Consider the following 19,435-nt stretch of genomic DNA (forward strand, 5'->3'; position numbering starts at 1 on the left):
TCCTCCCCCACACCCCCTCACACACACACTTTCACAGCCGTCGTATGCGCAGTGAATTCATCATACCCACATTGTCGAGGGCTCGGGGGAAAAGGAAGGTCGGGGCCCAATCATTTCCTTCCGCCGTTTTATTAACATCCCTCCCTTCCCCCCTCCGTCCCCCACTCCCCCACCACCAACCGAAGTCAGGTACCCCACCCATTCCCACCTGTGTGTGTGTGTGTCAGTGTGTGTGTGTGTGTGTGGGTGTGTGTGTGTTTGTTAGTATGTTAGTGTGTGTGTGTGTGTGTGTGTGTGTGTGTGTGTGTATGTGTGTGTGTGTTGGTGTTAGTGTGTGTTTGTGTGTGTGTGTCTGTGCGTGTGTTAGTGTGTGTGTTAATATGTTAGTGTGTGTGTGTGTGTGTGTGTGTGTGTGTGTGTGTGTGTTAGTATGTTAGGGTGTGTGTGCGTGTTAGTGTGTGTCTGTGTGTGTTAGTGTGTTAGTGTATGCGTGTGTGTGTGTGTGTGTGTGTGTGTGTGTGTGTGTGTGTGTAAGTATGTTAGTGTGTGTGTGTGTGTGTGTGTGTGTGTGTGTGTGTTAGCAAGTTAGTGTGTGTGTGTGTGTTAGTGTATGCGTGTGCGTGTGTGTGTGTGTGTTAGTTAGCAAGTTAGTGTGTGTGTGCACGCGCGCGTGTAACGCCCGTTCTGTACATAGGAACAACACGGAGACACCCTCAGTTCAGAGGACAGCGAGAGAATGAATGAATGAATGACCAGTGTCCGAGTTCAGCCGGTCGTCCGCTGACTGTCCACCCTGAACATGGACACTAATGTCTCAGTTCTGTCTGTCCATGCCCTGAATCTGTGAGTTTGACTACTGATGTTCACGAATTCAACTGGCTTCCCATCCCTCCACTTGTTCCTCGTTTTCTACGCACAGTTTGCACGCTCATGCGCACATGCGCGCGCGCGCGCACACTCACACACACACACACACACAAACACACACATACACACATACATACGAACACACATACACACACAAACAAACACACCCATATATATATATATACACACGCACAAACACATACACACACACACGAACACACACACACACGCGCGCACACAAACACACTAACACGAACACACACACACACACAAACACACTAACACGCACACACACACTCACTCACACATCCATACACACACACACACACACAGAAACACTAACACGCACGCACACACTCACACACACACACTCACTCTCTCTCTCACACACACACACACACGCACGGACACACTAACACGCACGCACACACTCACTCACACACACACACACACAAAAACACTAACACGCACGCACACACACACAAACACTCTCTCTCTCTGTTTCTCTCTCTCACACACTGATCTGATTTGTCCATTATGCAAAGATTCGACAGAAGATGAAACGCACTTTGTCCTTTGTTGTCCAGCTTTGAGGAATATTCGAGAATCATTTATTAAGCCTAAATATTATAGACAACCAAATATGTTTAAATTGAACTTGTTAATGTCCTCAGCATCCTGTGAAATTGTTAGAAACCTTGCTTTGTAAGCTTTCAAAGTCCGAGAAACTATTACGTCATGAAAACACTGTTTCGTTGCTAGGTTAGTTTTCATTTGAACTTCTGTTATATCGAGTTTTCTATGTATGTTGTATAATGTGAAATGTTTTTGTTTTTGTTTTTCTCTGTTTTTCATTGTAGTCTGTTCATATACCCCTTGGCCTATATGAATAAATCATCTTGAATCTCTCTCTCTCTCTCTCTCTCTCTCTCACACACACACACACACTCTCTCTCTCTCACACACACACACACACTCACACACACACACTCACTCACACACACACACACACACACACACACACACACACTCTCACTCTCACACACACACACACACACTCACACACACTCACTCACACCCCCCCACACACACACACACTCACTCACACACAAACACACACACACACACTCACTCACACCCACACTCACTCACACACACACACACACTCACACACACACACACACTCACACACACACACACACACACACACACACACACACACACACACAGAGGTAGAGAGATGAAAGTCAGGCCAAAAGTCCAGGAATGAGAGGCCTCAGAACAAAGCGTGTACAGTCTCACCAAACCGGGTTTGTCCCTGATAGTCATGCATGGGCAAGCCATTCAGTACAAAGTGACGCTTGCTGTACAGTGAACAACTCTCATACACACAGTGCCTTTCCCTGGGAAACAACACGGGGGGGGGAGTGGGGGGGGGGAGTGGGAGGGGGGAGGGAAACTAACACACACACACACATGCACGCACGCACACACAACAGGTGGAGAGAGAGAGAGGAAATTACGGGTAAAGTCAAGGTAGGAGCTTCCAGAACAAAGCCTGCGCAACACAGGTGGGGGGGGGGGGGGGGGCAGGGGGGGATATGAGCAGGGGGGAGGGAGGGGGTGGGAGGTGGGGGAGCTCGAACCCTGATCTCTGGTGGAAACCCCCCCCCCAAAAAAAAAAAACACACACACAAAAACCCCCCACCGAATTCCAACGCCCTAACCGATTCCTAAACCGCCGACAGGCCACGGCCCATCCCCCCTGTATCGAGTTGAATTGTTGGTGGTAACCAAGGATACCAGTACCAGGAAACAAGGTGAACAAACAAACAAACAAACACTGAACGGTTCAGTGTAAAAGTACAGTGATGAAAGGGGGCATACAAAAAAAAAGAAAAAAAAAAAGAGCTCCACTTCGACGACAGACGGTGTGCCGAAGAAAGGAGAGATGTGAACAGACAGGGAGGGGGACATTGATTGCTTGTGCGTTAATTAATCAAGCATGGACAACGCCGCTTCTTGTTGAAAGATACCACCACCAGAGCAGAGCGGAGCGGAGAGAGAGACAGAGACAGACAGAGAGAGAGAGAGAGAGTGAGAGTGATCAGTGGGGTGTTGTGGCATGTATTTTCGCCCCTGCAAGGATTGTCGCCGGCGACAGTACGTGCAGCCCTCACTGCACCAAACCGGGTTTGTCCCTGATAGTCATGCATGGGCAAGCCATTCAGTACAAAGTGACGCTTGCTGTACAGTGAACCACTCTCATACACACAGTGCCTTTCCCAGGGAAACAACACGGGGGGGGAGTGGGAGGGGGAAGGGTAACTAACACACACACACACACGCAGACACGACGCACGCACACACAACAGGTGGAGAGAGAGAGAGAGAAGAACTTACGGGTAAAGTCAAGGTAGGAGCTTCCAGAACAAAGCCTGCGCAACACAGGTAGGGGGAGAGGGGATATGAGCACAGGGGGAAGGGAGGGGGTGGGGTGGGGGTGGGAGTGTGTGTGTGTGTGTGTGGGGGGGGGGGGGGGGGGGGGGCTCGAACCCTGATCTCCGGTGGAAAAACAAACAAAACAAAAAAAACAAACAAAAAAAAAACCCCACCGAATTCCAACGCCCTAACCGATTCCTAAACCACCGCCACGTCGGAGCGGAGCGGAGCGGAGAGAGAGACAGAGACAGACAGAGAGAGAGAGAGAGTGAGAGTGATCAGTGTGGTGTTGTGGCATGTATTTTCGCCCCTGCACGGATTGTCGCCGGCGACAGCACGTGCAGCCCTCACTGCATATGATTAGAATAGAATAGAATAGAATATGTCTTTATTACCAAGTGTACTGGAGTCACAAGGAATATTGGGGGGGTGGGGGGGGATAGTGCATAACTTATATTGTTATTTGTCGTCTACGATGAAACTAGTGTACAGCATTTTGCTTTTATATTTACATAGAGCATTTAAACAACGCAGTGCTTATGTAAAGTAATTTTTCTTTGTATTGATATGCGACTTTATGTCAATTCCATGTGTACCCCCCTTCTAAGGGGGGTGGGTGGGGTGGAGGGGGTCGGGGTGGAGGGGGGGGATAGTACATAACAAGGTAGGAACATCAATCGAAAATCACACACAAACACAGATACATTATTGTCGCCCCTCTGCATTGGTGCTGCTGTGGGAAGTGAGTGAGTTGTGACGTAACTTTTTACAACCCAGCATGGAGTTGTTGATGGGCTGTGCCCTCGCAGATAAGATATCACATACACACGCACACACACACACACACACACACACACACACACACACACACACTCACTCACACACACACACAGACACACACACACTCACTCACTCACTCACACACACACACACACACACACTCACTCACACACACACACACACACATACACACACACACACACACACACACACACACACACACACACACACACACACACACACACACACCACTTGTACATATAATCAACAACAGCTCTCTTCATCCAGCTGATTCCTAACACATTATCAGTCAAACGCTTCCGTTCGCGGTGGCAGATCACACACACACACACACACACACACACACACACACACACACACACTCACTCACCCACACACACAGTGACAGTAGCCAAACCTGACCAGTTTACAACCCATCCACTCTTTACTTTTACGATCTGCTCCAGATCCTCAACCCACTGGGTGAGAAGTTGTGTGGTCAATTTTACGATCCAGCGTACGTAGCGTCGTTGAAGGGCTGTGCCCTCGCATATAAGATAACACACACACACACACACACACACACACACACACACACTCACAAACATGCACACACACTCACACACGCCAAATACACTCGCACATAGTACACACACACCTCTCCACTAAACACCCCTTTACATAAACACAAGTTTACTCTCAAACACACACACAAAATACACGCGCACGCATACTCTCTCACAACCAATCACACAGCCATCAAGTTCTTTAGTATGTGTTTGTATTGATATGATGTGTGTCGATGGTACATTATCATATGATTTATATGTACTTCGTTTTCTGTGTACTGTCCAAACCTTGGAGACGAACGACTGGAAAAAAAGGCACATTACCCCCGTGTTACATTGAGCTAATGACAAAGTGTCAGAGTGTCGCAAATCTCTTGTCAGTTTATGTTGTTTCAATTCTGTTTTTTTTCCCCTTTCTGTTCCATTAAATGTATCTGTTTTGCACCATTTTGTTCTGATTCGTACCTACTAATGCCACTAGAGCTTTACAGCTAATGACATTAAACATTTCAGTGTTCAGTGTCTCTCTCTTTGACTCTCAGCTCTTCTTCCCCCCCCCCCCCCGCCCCCATATCCCCCCCCCCCCCAACCGTCTCTCTCTCTTTCTCTGATCCTGTATATGGGTCTTGTGTGCGCGCGTGGTTATTGCGTGTGTGTGTGTGTGTGTGTGTGTGTGTGTGTGTGTGTGTGTGTGTGTGTGTGTGGTGTGTGTGTGTGTGTGTGTGTGTGTGTGTGTGTGTGTGTGTATGTGTGACCATGGAATAAAAACAAATGTATTTCATTCGTTGCAACTGTCATTCCAATTGTAACGCCCCCCTCCCCCCCGCACCCCTCTGTCTGTCTGTCACCATGGTGCTGCAGATGGCGAGCGCAGACTGTCATCTCACGGTTGTGTGACTCTTTTGCGAACCTCTTGCTAGCAGTAACACGCTTTTCTCTTGTATCTAATGACGCAAAGCTTGTTTACGGGATGTATGTGGCGGTGGGTGTGGGTGGGTGGGAAGGGGGGATGGGGGTGGTCGGGTGAGATTCACTGCTCTAAACATAGGCGGACAGCGCACGCCTTCTTTGAGCCCTTTTGCTAACTGAAGCCAGCGGAAGTGTTCAATCAGCCATTTTGCTTCTCCGTGTTAGTGTGGAGTGATGGCCCAGAGGTAACCCGTCCGCCAAGGAAGCGAGAGAATCTGAGCGCGCTGGTTCGAATCACGGTTCAGCCGCCGATATTTTCTCCCCCTCCACTAGACCTTGAGTGGCAGTCTGGACGCTAGTCATTCGGATGAGACGATAAACCGAGGTCCCGTGTGCAGCATGCACTTAGCGCACGTAAAAGAACCCACGGCAACAAAAGGGTTGTTCCTGGAAAAATTCTGTAGAAAAAATACACTTCGATAGGAAAAGCAAATCAAACTGCACGCAGGAAAAAATACCAAAAAAATGGGTGGTGCTGTAGTGTAGTGACGCGTTCTCCCTGGGGAGAGCAGCCCGACTTTCACACATAGAAATCTGTTGTGATAAAAAGAGAAATACAAATACAAATAGTAAGAATAGTGCGAAGTGGTAACTTCATATATGTAGCCGAGCGCTCAGCTTGGCGATGATGACTGCTCCACGGACAAGCTTTCACTTGCTCGCGGCGTTAGTTAAGCTGACTTCTTCTTCTTCTTCTTCTGCGTTCACTCGTTTGCACACGAGTGGGCTTTTACGTGTATGACCGTTTTTACCCCGCCATGTAGGCAGCCATACTCCGTTTTCGGGGGTGTGCATGCTGGGAATGTTCTTGTTTCCATAACCCACCGAATGCTGACATGGATTACAGGATCTTTAATGTGCGTATTTGATCTTCTGCTTGCATATACACACGAAGGGGGTTCAGGCACTAGCAGGTCTGCACATATGTTGACCTAGGAGATCGTAAAAATCTCCACCCTTTACCCACCAGGCGCCATCACCGTGATTCGAACCCGGGACCCTCAGATTGACAGTCCAACGTTTTAACCACTCGGCTATTGCGCCCGTCAGTTAAGCTGACGTTCCTGTGTGTGTCTCCACATCAAGTTTGCGTTACGTGTCATTGCACTGTTTTCCTGTAATAACATTGGTAAATGAACCACTGGCAGATATCAATCAAGACACAATTCAACATTTTGGCATGTCGTGGGGGCAAGCATAACACGATTTCATCGAAAATACACGGTTACGGTTCGGAAACTGCCACCAGTTAGCAGACGACTTCTCAACGGACTGACAGCCGGATACGAGTGTCAGTATGGCGTCCAGTTGGCTTCAGCTTTCCTGGCCAATGTACTATCCATCTATTTTTAGACAGTGGATGAGACTACGGGTTGGGGAAGGAATATGAAAGAAGACAGGGTGAATGTGGCTGAATGGTTAAAGACGCTTGTCTGCCAATATACAATGTACTTTCATATCTGTGAAACTGCATGTTTGGTGCATATCTGTTATGTATGTGTGGGTGTATGTGTGAATGTGTGTCTTCATGTTTTACATTTATTTGCTTATTTATCATCATTGTTGTCTTATTTATTTATTTATTTATTATTATCATTATTATTTTTTTATTATTATCATTACTACTACCTTTTTTATATCATAATTATTATTTATTTATTTATTTATGTAAGCTTATCTATTATTTATTCACCTTATTTATTTATTTTTTCTCAAGGCCTGACTAAGCGCGTTGGGTTACGCTGCTGGTCAGGAATCTGCTTGGCAGATGCGGTGTAGCGTATATGGATTTGTCCGAACGCAGTGACGCCTCCTTGAGAAACTGAAACTGAAACTGAAACTATACAACGTTTTTTTTAGGGTCTGGGTTCGATTCCCGCTCTCGCCCTTTGTCCTAAGTTTGACTGGAACTCTTGTCTCATTCGGAAGAGACGACAAACCGAGGTCCTGTGTGCAGCACGCATGTGGTGTTCTGGAAAACAGGGTAACAACAGTATTGTTCTCTGGCAAGAAGTTCACTCTGATTGGTACACAATAATTAATACACAATTCTGTAACCGTCTACCTGAAGATCTAGTCATCAGCCCCATGCACATGTAATATGCGGCTACTGTTCAAACGTGTGTGTGTGTGTGTGTGTGTGTGAGAGAGAGAGAGAGAGAGAGAGTGCGCGTGTGCCTGCGTGCGTGCGTGTGTGTGTGTGTGTGTGTGTGTGTGTGTGTGTGTGTGTGTGTGAGAGAGAGTGTGTGTGTGTGTGTGCGTGCGTGTGTGTGTGTGCAGTGCATATATGTGTGAGTATGCACAAGTTTTTAGATTGATATGCACTTGTATGTATCCTAATTTCTACTGTATCTGTGTTGTGTATGATTTTCGATTTATGTTCCTACCTTGTTATGTACTATCACCCTACCCCCCGCCCCCCAATATTACTTGTGACCCCGGTACACTTGGTAATAAAGACATATTCTATTCTGTTCTGTTTATATGCATGCACCCAATTCCTAACTATGAAAAAAGGGCAACTAAGGTGTTGTCCTCTGGCAAGACATTCACTCTTGATTGGGACACAATGATATTTGTACTGTATTTCTCTTTTTGTCACAACAGATTTCTATGTGTGAAAGTCGGGCTGCTCTCCCCAGGGAGAACGCGTCGCTACACTACAGCGCCACCCATTTTTTGGGTATTTTTTTTCCTGCATGCAGTTTTATTTGTTTTTCCTATCGAAGTGGATTTTTCTACAGAATTTTTCCAGGAACAACCCTTATGTTGCCGTGGGTTCGTTTACGTGCGCTTAGTGCATGCTGTACACGGGACCTCGGTTTATCGTCTCATCCGATTGACTAGCGTCCAGACCACCATTCAAGGTCCAGTGGAGGGGGAGAAAAATATCGGCGGCTGAGCCGTGATTCGAACCATGAATCTCTCGCTTCCTTGGCGGACGCGTTACCTCTAGGCCATCACTCCACTTATATGCATGCACTCAGGGCCTGACTATGAAAAAAGGACAACAAAAGTGTTGCCCTGTGGCAAATTTCCGTAGAAGAAACTCACTCTTGATTATTGCACAAGCATTTATGCATGCACTCAAGGCCTGACTAAGCGCTTTGAGTTATGCTGCTGGTCAGGCATCTGCCTAGCTGATGTGGTGTCGCATAGCAGTGAACAGTCTATGACATAAAAGACGTCATGACGTAAACCTAGAAATGACGCAAGACCCATCGTCATGGCTGAACGAAGCGGCAAGAAAGCTACAAACGACTTCGCAAGCTGAAGGCTGCTATATGGGGGGGTAGGGGAATGAGGAGAAGGAGGGGGGTGGGAGGTGTGTGTGTGTGAGGGGGGGGGGGGGGGGGGGGGGGGGGGGGGAGTGTGGGTTAGTGAACGAAGAGGGATCTGCGAGTGTGTTCTTCGTGCCTGGACGAAGGACAGATTTTGAATTTATTTATTTATTTATTCATTCGTCTCTCTCTCTCTCCCTCTCTCTCTCTCTACACACACACACACATATATATATATATATATATATATATATGTGTGTGTGTGTGTGTGTGTGTATGTGTGTGTGTGTGTGTGTGTGTGTGTGTGTGCTTATTCATTCATTCATTCATTCATTTATGTATCTATTTGTTGTTGGGTTGCTTTTTTCCTTCACACATTTTTATATATATTTTATTTATTTTCTTAGGGAATGTCAACACAAACGTATCCTTACAACCCGCCCTGACGAAACAAAAACAAAACAAAACATACATTGCAGAAACTACGTAAACAGGACCATAGTAACAACAAAAAACAATAAAACACTGATGGTGACAAAACATAATTATATGGAACAAATATATATATATATATATTTCCGGAACCCCCTCCCCCCACCCCCACCCACCCCTCCACACACACACACACACCTCCCAAACTTTCCACCCAACCCCTACCCCAAATACCTATACATACTTACACAAACTCTCTCTCTCTCTATCTATCACACACACACACACACACACACACACACACAGAGCGGGCAACATACACAGCTTTTCCGCTCAAAGACAGGAATCATCAATCAGAGCGGTGTTCAAAACCAGGCACGTGTGGACTTTCTGTTCACTCCGCCAGTCACAGAGAGAGAGAGGGAAAGAGAGAGAGGTGGTGAAAGAGACAGAAATGAACAGAGAGAGAGAGAGAGAGAGAGAGAGAGAGGGGGGGGGGAGAGGGTGTGAGGGGGTATTAAGAGATAGAGAGAGAGGGGGAAAGAGACAGAAATGAACAGAGAGAGAGAGAGAGAGAGAGAGAGAGAGGGGGGGGAGAGGGTGTGAGGGGGTATTAAGAGAGAGAGAGAGAGGGGGAAAGAGACAGAAATGAACACACAGAGAGAGAGGGGAGGGTGTGAGGCGGTATTCAGAGAGAGAGGGGGAGAGGGAAAGAGAGAGAGGGGTGGTGAAGAAGACAGAAATGAACAGAGAGAGAGGGGGAGAGGGAAAGAGAGAGAGAGAGAGAGTCAAGACAGGAATCATCAATCAGAGCGGTGTTCAAAACCAGGGACCGTGTGGACTTTCTGTTCACTCCGCCAGTCACACAGGAGTAGTGGAGGGGAAGATTAAATGTGGACAAAGCCAAACTGTGATCATTGGGCAAAGGAGAAGAACCAGAGCGATGGCAACCAGAGACCCAACATTCACAGAGTCTCAGTTTCAGTTGCTCAAGGAGGCGTCACTGCGTTCGGATAAATCCATATACGCAACACCACATCTGCCAAGCAGATGCCTGACCAGCAGCGTAGTAACCCAACGCGCTTAGTCAGACCTTGAGTGAAAAGGGAAAGAGACAGTGGGGACGAACTGGAAAGAGAGAGGGGAGGGAGGGTGTGAGGGGGTATTAAAAGAGAGAGAGGGAAAGAGAGAGAGAGGGGTGAAGGAGACAGAAATGAACAGAGAGAGAGATAGAGAGAGAGGGGGAGGGGGTATTAAGAGTGAGAGAGGGAGAGGGAAAGAGAGAGAGGGGTGAAGGAGAGGGAAATGAACAGAGAGAGAGGGGGGGGAGAGTGTGAGGAGGTATTAAGAGAGAGAGGGAGAGGGAAAGAGAGAGAGAGGGGTGAAGGAGACAGAAATGAACAGAGAGAGAAGGGGGGGGAGGGTGTGAGGGAGTATTAAGAGAGAGGGAGGAAAGAGAGAGAGAGAGGGGGGGAGGGTGTGAGGGGGTATTAGAGAGAGAGAGGGAGGGAGAGGAAAGAGAGGGAGAGAGAGGGGTGGGTGTGGGTGTGAGGGGGTATTAAGAGAGAGAGAGAGGGAGAGGAAAGAGAGAGAGGGAGGAGGGTGTGAGGGGGTATTAAGAGAGAGAGAGGGAGGGAGAGGAAAGAGAGGGAGAGAGAGGGGTGTGTGTGTGAGGGAGTATTAAGAGAGGGAGAGGAGAGAGAGAGAGGGTGTGAGGGTGTGAGGGGGGTATTAAGAGAGAGAGAGGGAAAGGGAGAGAGGAGTGAAGGAGACAGAAATGAACAGAGAGATGGGGGGAGGGTGTGATGGGGGTATTAAGAGAGAGAGAGAGGGGGGGAGGAAAGAGAGAGAGGGTGGTGAAGGAGAGAGAGAGAGGGGGGGGGGGAGAGTGTGAGGGGGTATTAAGAGAGAGAGGGAGAGGGAAAGAGAGAGAGAGGAGTGAAGGAGAGAGAGGGGGGGGGAGTGTGAGGGGGGTATTAAGAGAGAGAGAGAGAGAGAGAGGGGGAGAGGAAAGAGAAAGAGGGTGGTGAAGAAATATGTGGACAAAGACAAAACTGTGATCATTGTGCAGAGAGGAAGAACCAGAAAGATGGCAACGAGAGACCCAACATTCACAGAGTGAACAGGGAAAGAGACAGTGGGGAAGAACTGGAAAGAGAGGAGAAAGAGAGAGGGGAGGGAGGGTGTGAAGGGGTGTTGAGAGAGAGAGAGAGAGAGAGAGAGAGAGAGAGAGAGAGAGAGAGAGGGAAAGAGAGGGGTGAAGGAGACAGAAATGAACAGAGAGAGAGATAGAGAGAGGGGGGAGGGGGTATTAAGAGTGAGAGAGGAAGAGGGAGAGGGAAAGAGAGAGAGAGGGGTGAAGGAGAGAGAGAGAGGGGGGGAGAGTGTGAGGGGGTATTAAGAGAGAGAGAGAGGGAGAGGGAAAGAGAGAGAGAGGGGTGAAGGAGACAGAAATGAACAGAGAGAGAGGGGGGAGGGTGTGAGGGAGTATTAAGAGAGAGAGAGGGAGAGGAAAGAGAGAGAGAGAGGGGGGGCAGGGTGTGAGGGGGGTATTAAGAGAGAGAGAGGGAGGGAGAGGAAAGAGAGGGAGAGAGGGGTGTGTGTGAGGGGGTATTAAGAGAGAGAGAGGGAGAGGAAAGAGAGAGAGAGAGGGGGTGTGTGTGAGGGGGTATTAAGAGAGAGAGAGAGAGGGAGAGGAAAGAAAGAGAGGGTGGTGAAGAAATATGTGGACAAAGACAAACTGTGATCATTGTGCAGAGAGGAAGAACCAGAAAGATGGCAACGAGAGACCCAACATTCACAGAGTGAACAGGGAAAGAGACAGTGGGGAAAAATAGGAAAGAGGAGAAAGAGAGAGGGGAGGGAGGGTGTGAGGGGGTATTAAAAGTGAGAGAGAGAGAGGGAGGGAGAGGGAGGGGTGAAGGAGACGGAAATGAACACATAGAAAGACAGAGAGAGAGAGAGAGAGAGAGAGAGAGAGAGAGAGAGAGAGAGAGAGGGGGGGGGATATAGAAAAAGAGACATACCAAATAAAACACAAATACATATCTCGGTCTTTTTCGCCCATCCCTTCCGTAACAAGACACACACACACACACACACACACACACACACACACACACACAACAACACACACAACAACAACACACACACAACCACACACAAGAACGACGTCAACAACAACAACAACACCACACACACAAGAACGACAACAACAACAACAACACACACACACACACACACACACAAACAAACAAACAAACTCACCCGTAAGGAATAAACCGGTCCACCCCTCTCAGCACGTACAACTGGTCCGGTTGCAGGTCCCTCAGGCTGCGGACCCGGTGCCCATATTCCGGGGTGACGATCTTCCGGACGGCCCCGAAGCGAGGCTGAAACTGCTCCGTCAGGTGGTCCAGGAACACCGGAAGATCCCTGTAGTAGCGAGGGTTGAACAGCACGCGCTTGCCCGGCCGGTGGAAGTCGCCGTTGACGCAGAAACGGTTGTAGTGCCCGCGAACACCCCCTCGCATGTAGTGGGGCTCCAGGAATGCGTCGTCGGCGTCGGCGGAGTCGTCTGTATAGTTCGGTGAGCCGTAGTCGTCGTTCCGGCGGTGCTGGAAGTAGTTGTAGTTGTGGTTATTGCGGTTGTAGTGCCGGTCGCCGCCTCTGCGTTTGCCTCGGCCTCTCCCGCGGTCGTAGTCGTCGTCATCGTCGTCGTTGTGGTGGTGGTGGTTGTGGTGGCGGTCGCTGCCTCCTCTGCCTCTCCCGCGGTCGTAGTCGTCGTCATTGTCGTCGTTGTGGTGGTGGTGGTTGTGGTGGCGGTCGCTGCCTTTGTCTATCCATCTTCCTCTGCCGTTGTCGTCGTTGTAGTCGTGGTGGTGGTGGTTGTTCTGGTGAATGTCTGGAAGGTGGTTCGTGTCGTGAGTGTCGCAGTCTTGGCTTCCACGCGGCGTGTTACGACGATGATGATGATGCCCGTCTTCTTCTTTTTCTCGGTCGAACGTGGTTGGAGTTCTACGACCTTGGCTTCCACGAGAGTTACGACGATGATGGTGGTCGTCTTCTTCTCGGTCGCGCGTGTGTGGACTGCCGCGACCTTGGCTTCCACGAGAGTTACGACGATGCTGGTGGTTGTCTTCTTCTCGGTCGCGCGTGTGTGGACTGCCGCGACCTTGGCTTTCACGAGAGTTACGACGATGATGGTGGTCGTCTTCTTCTCGGTCGCGCGTGCGTGGACTGCCGCGACCTTGGCTTCCACGAGAGTTACGACGATGATGGTGGTCGTCTTCTTCTCGGTCGCGCGTGTGTGGACTGCCGTGACCTTGGCTTCCACGAGAGTTACGACGATGATGGTGGTCGTCTTCTTCTCGGTCGCGCGTGTGTGGACTGCCTTGACCTTGGCTTCCACGAGAGTTACGACGATGATGGTGGTCGTCTTCTTCTCGGTCGCGCGTGCGTGGACTGCCGCGACCTTGGCTTCCACGAGAGTTACGACGATGACGATCCTCGCGGTCGCCTGTGCCGGGAGTGCCTTCCTGTTGGTTCTGGTGGCCGCCACTGCGCGTGTTGGCGTTGTCGTTGTGAATGTCGTCCATGGTGGCGGCGCTAGGATCCTCCTCCTGGCGGTTGTCCATATTGGGCGTGGTTCCAGGAGGGTCGTGACTTGTGGTGAGGGTCTGAGAGTGGTCGCCCCTGTTTTTTTTTAAAGTGCTGTTACAGCTGGGACATGGGGTTGGGGTGGTGGGAGTAGGGGGCGATGGGGGTTGGGGGGATGGGTGGGGGGTGGGGGTGGGGGTGGGGGGTCCTGATTAGCTGGTGCCCCTTGTCTTTTCTTTTTCACACTCTGGTTATACACCGAGTTCCTCTTTTCTTTCTTTCTTTTTTTTTTTTCCTTTAATTAATTTTCAAGCTTTCTGTTTTACGGCAAGGAAACTAATGTCTGATTCAAGACGAGGTTTGGGCTCTGTACCGTTCAGAATCGATTTTTTTTTTTTCAACGTTGCATCCGTATTTTGCTTGGCCGTATGAAGACAAAATGCATAGTTTTTTTTCGTTGGGTTTGTGTGTGTGTGTGTGTGTGCGTGGGGGTGGGGTGAGGGTACTTTTTGTGTTGTTTGTTTGTTTGTTGATGTTGCGTAGTCCTTTTTTTTTCGTAGCTGTGTTGTTGTTTTGTAGTTTTGTGTGGTCTCTCACAAATTTCTCACAAATGTTGTTACTGCTGCGGGTGTTGCTTCTGTCCAGCTTTCGTTGTAGTTGTTGTAGTAGTAGTAGTAGTAGTTGTTCGAGATGTCCGCAACACGGCGTCAGTCGTACTTCTTCAGTGCTGTTGGGACGACGTGCTGTAAACCCCTGCAATATAAATCACATACGTTTCTAGTTCTGCGTTACAAGGTGGTGGGTTAAAATGTTTATTTTGATGCGACCTGGGCTCCAACAGGTCATCACCAGTCATTTCTCTCAGTTTGTATCATGTAGCTAGTGAAGGTGAAGGTGAAGTGTTTCTTGAAACATTTGCTGTCTAACATTTACACGACAATACAGCGACATTTATCTCGCCGATAAGATTTAGTTGTTTGTTTGTTTTGTTTTGTTTTTTTATATTAATAATATTAGTAGTAGTAGTAGTAGTATTTTATGTATTTATCTATTATTTTTTATTTATCTTTTTTTTTTTTTTTTTTAAATTTATTTACTTTTTTATTTCATTTTATTTATTCATTTATTTATTTATTTATTTTATCTTTTTTTTTTTTCTTTTTTTTTTTTTTCTCGAGGCCTGACTAAGCGCGTTGGGTTACGCTGCTGGTCAGGCATCTGCTTGGCAGATGTGTAGCGTATATGGATTTGACCGAACGCAGTGACGCCTCCTTGAGCTACTGATACTGATACTGATACTTTCAGTCGCCAGCGAGAAATGAGAAGACTTCTTTCATTTGATTTAGCTCTGTACGTTTATAAAAGCCGGTACAGATTGTGCGGCGACTTCTTGAATTAACTCCTTCCGTACGAACGACAACAGAGGCCATGGTGACAGCGTTTCACGGCTGCTGGCATCATTAACATGTTACAAGCGGAAGGTTCCCACATTGAAGAAATGTAGGAAGACAAAGATTACGTCATTTCTAGAAAAGAAAGCCACAGACTGGGCTGTTAAAGTCTTAACTCCCGAGAGCAAGGTTTCGGTTGCGCATGCGCACTAGAGCCTATCCATAAAAGGGAAAGGGGCGGAGTTTATCTATAAAAAGCGCGAGCACGTGTCCGGTAGAAATGTAAACATGCGGGAGGTGAAAGCAAAACAAAGACCGACTCACTGTTAGCGGAGAAAGATATCCGTGTACTCCTGCCACACCTGCTCCCAAAACCGAAACTACTTCCTCTCCAGCACTCTCACTTCAGACTGGCGCCGGGGGTTACGAGCGTCAATCACAGTTTTTGTGGAGGTCACTCGCCGGCTGTTTATGTGATCATTCCAGTCCAAGAAAGGTTAGTAGATCGTCATATTTCTCTCCGTTTGCATGTTTTACAAACAATGTGGTTTGCCAACGTCGAGGGGCTGTCTGCATGCTTTCCAATTCTCACCGGACAGTACCACGTGCTGGTGCTATTTTTATCTGACAGACACGTCTAGCGCAAACACAAACGGCTCTAGCTCCGCCCCTTTTCTCTGCATTCAAATTTTGTATTACGTGTAGCTGACACATTTTGTACTTTCCAAAGTCAATTCAGGTCTAGATTGGAAGCTGCTAGGCAAATCTCGCTCTCTGCCATAAATGAAGCCAAACCGTAGCTTTATTAGGCTTTTATTTTGAATAAACCTTCACCGACGTCACAGTGTCAGACTCTGGTGAGAAACTGGCTTGATTCAAATCGCCCGCCATTTATAGTCCGGTTCAGGCTTTAACACACCCACAGGGCTGATGATGCTTCTGAGCGGGAAAGAAAGTGAGAAAACTGACTGGCCGTCCCGAATGAGTTAATCCTTTCTACACTTTTCTTCCTTCAGCTGTGAATTTCTAAACTTGGAAGCTATGATAAGTTAACCATTCATTCATTCATTCTCTCTGTGTCTCTGTCTCTGCCTCTCTCTGTTCTCTCTCTCTGTCTCTCCCTCTCTCTCTCTGTCGCCTTTGATCGGAAACGGTATGATGATGTTGTTACAAACCCCTTCGTTTATGGACCTTGGCCTATAGTGAGTAAACCATTCATTCATTATCTCTCTGTCCCTCTGTCTCCGTCTCTCTCTCTCTGTCTCTGTCTGTCTCTGTCCCTCTGTCTCTGTCTGTTTGTCTCTCCTTCTCTGTTCCTCTGTCTCCGTCTCTCTCTGTCTCCATGTCTCTGTCTGTCTGTGTCCCTCTGTCTCCGTCTCTCTCTCTCCATGCCTCTGTCTGTCTGTCTGTCCCTCTGTCTCCGTCTCTCTCTCTCTCTCCGTGTCTCTGTCTCTTTCTGTCTGTCTGTCTGTATCTCTGTGTCCCTCTGCCTCAGTCTCTCGCTATCTCTGTCTGTCTGTCTGTCTCTCTCCCTCTGTCTCCGTCTCTATCCCCGTGTCTCTGTCTGTCTGTGTCCCTCTGTCTCCGTCTCTCTACCCGTGTGTTTGTCCCCCCCCCCCCCTCTCTCTCTCTCTCTGTCACCTTTGATCGAAAAAAAAGAAAAAGAAAAAAAAGAGGTGGTCGGACCTTCAATCTGCACTGTTCGGAGTTCCGGAAAAAAAACCGACCGACCCGCCGCTCAGAACGTAGCCGGAAGTACTGGACTGGACTTGTCCGGAGTGATGTCCGAAGTGATCATCGTGTATATTACGTCCAGCAAAAAAAAAACAAACAGCATGCATTGGGCGATTTTGTTACCGTTTTATCGAAGCGGAAATGTCGTCATGAAGACACGTAAAGTTGGGAAACTCTGACGGAGCGAAATGACGATCGTACAACGATGACAGTACCGATCGATGTGGCGTGCTTAATTAAAGTGCTCTCCGTTTTCAGCGCTGAACCGACTTTTCGGTTTGATAAACACTCGTTTCTAATAGTGAAAAATAATATGATTTGTATTCGCTTCGTCAGGTCTCCGCACTCAGCTCTTTCAAGTCTGACCTGAAAACCCACCTCTTCACAAAATAACCTCCCTCCCCTACCTCTTCCTTGTCTTCAGTTTTAGAGGTATGCATGCGTGTGAATGACTGGTGTGAAAGCGCTAATATTTGTCTCTGCACAAGATTCAGCGCTATATAAATATTATTATTATTATTATTATTGCTATGTGTCCTACCTACTGGTAACCTACCCAAACCCACCCCTCCTTTATCTCCCCCCCACACACCATCTCCTCTATCTGCGCTGTGGGTTTTGTGGTTGTTGAACAGCAGGATTCACACGTAAGCCATGAAGGCTTTGCCGCTTTTCTCTCCCTCTTCTTCCTTCCTTCCTTCCTTCTTTCTTTTTTTAAAATCTACCATGTGCTGAAGGGTCCTTGCTGTCGAGACGTGCATGTCAACAAACGTCCTGAACACACACACACACACACACACGCACGCATACACACCCACACGCTCTCTCTCTCTTATACACACACACACACGCACACACACAAACACAGTTATACAACACACACACACGCACAGACACACAGACACACAGACACACACACAACACACGCACTTACACAACACACACACAAACACACACTTACACAACACACACATACACAACACATACACACCCTTACACAACCCCCCCACCCCCACCCCAACACACACACACACACCCAAATACGTCATCTGGGGACCGTCCAATTTTCTTTCTTTGATTGATTAAAGGGCTGGTCTGATTACACTACACCTTGAGATTATTTTCTGATTATTTTTCGATTCTTTTTCTGATCTAGCCTGCTTCGCTCCCACACCTGGCTGACGACTTGTACTGTATTTGAATTTATATTTCTTTTTATCACAACAGATTTCTCCGTGTGAAATTCAGGCTGCTCTCCACAGGGAGAGCGCGTTACTACACTACAGCGCCACCCTTTTTTTTTTCTTTTTTTTTTGTATTTTTTCTGCGTGCAGTTTTATTTGTTTTCGCAATCGAAGTGGATTTTTCTACAGAATTTTGCCAGGAACAATCCTTTTGTTTGCCGTGGGTTCTTTTACGTGCGCTAAGTGCATGCTGCACACGCGACCTAGGTTTATCGTCTCATCCGAATGACTAGCGTCCAGACCACCACTCAAGGTCTAGTGAGAGGGGGAGAAAATATCGGCGGCTGAGCCGTGATTCGAACCAGCGCGCTCAGATTCTCTCGCTTCCTATGCGGACGCGTTACCTCTAGGCCATCACTCCACTTGAGTTCACGTTTCCACTTCCATAACAAAAACGTGGGTTGTGGGGGGGGGGGGGGGGGGGGGGGGGGGGGGGGCGGGGAGGAGGGGAGAGAAAATGAAAAGAAGAAATATCATGAAAGAAAGGGTGACATGAAGACAGAAGAAGGAATAAGAAAGAAGGGAGAAAAAGACTTTTTTGGGAACGAAGAAACTCAAAAAGAAAATGAAGCGAAGAGAGAACCAGATTTTTTTTTTTTAAGACACAAAAAAGACAGAAAGCACACACACACACACACACACACACACACAAATATAGAAAAGAAAGAAAGAAAGGAATGGAAGAAGAAATGAAGGCCCGGAAAAAAAAGTAAAACCAAGAAACACGAGTGGGAGAGAGAGAGAGAGAGAGGACAGAGAGAGAGAGAGGAGAGAGAGAGAGAGGACACAGAGAGAGGAGAGAGAGAGAGAGAGGACAGAGAGAGAGAGAGGAGAGAGAGAGAGAACAGAGAGAGAGAGGAGAGAGAGAGAGGACAGAGAGAGAGAGAGGAGAGAGAGAGAGAGAGAGAGAGGACAGAGAGAGGAGAGAGAGAGAGAGAGAGAGGACAGAGAGAGGAGAGAGAGAGAGGACAGAGAGAGAGAGGAGAGAGAGAGAGAGAGAGAGAGAGAGGACAGAGAGAGAGAGAGGAGAGAGAGACAGAGAGAGAGAGAGAGAGGACAGAGAGAGGAGAGAGAGGACAGAGAGAGAGAGAGAGGAGAGAGAGAGAGGACAGAGAGAGAGAGGACAG

The 19,435-nt window shown here is 48.0% G+C and overlaps 1 protein-coding gene across 1 annotated transcript in view; it reads right to left on the reverse strand.

Moving 5' to 3' along the window:
* Window positions 1–14,201, reverse strand: part of LOC143277040 (uncharacterized) — a 29,694-nt gene extending 15,493 nt beyond the window's left edge. The window contains exon 1 of the mRNA XM_076581767.1: window positions 12,608–14,201. Coding sequence (XP_076437882.1) covers window positions 12,608–13,977 — 1,370 coding nt within the window. The 5' untranslated portion in view covers window positions 13,978–14,201. The remainder of the gene's footprint in view (window positions 1–12,607) is intronic.
* Between the last annotated feature and the right edge of the window lie 5,234 nt (window positions 14,202–19,435).

The sequence above is a fragment of the Babylonia areolata genome, chromosome 33 (assembly GCF_041734735.1).
Source record: "Babylonia areolata isolate BAREFJ2019XMU chromosome 33, ASM4173473v1, whole genome shotgun sequence".
Taxonomy (NCBI): domain Eukaryota; kingdom Metazoa; phylum Mollusca; class Gastropoda; order Neogastropoda; family Buccinidae; genus Babylonia; species Babylonia areolata.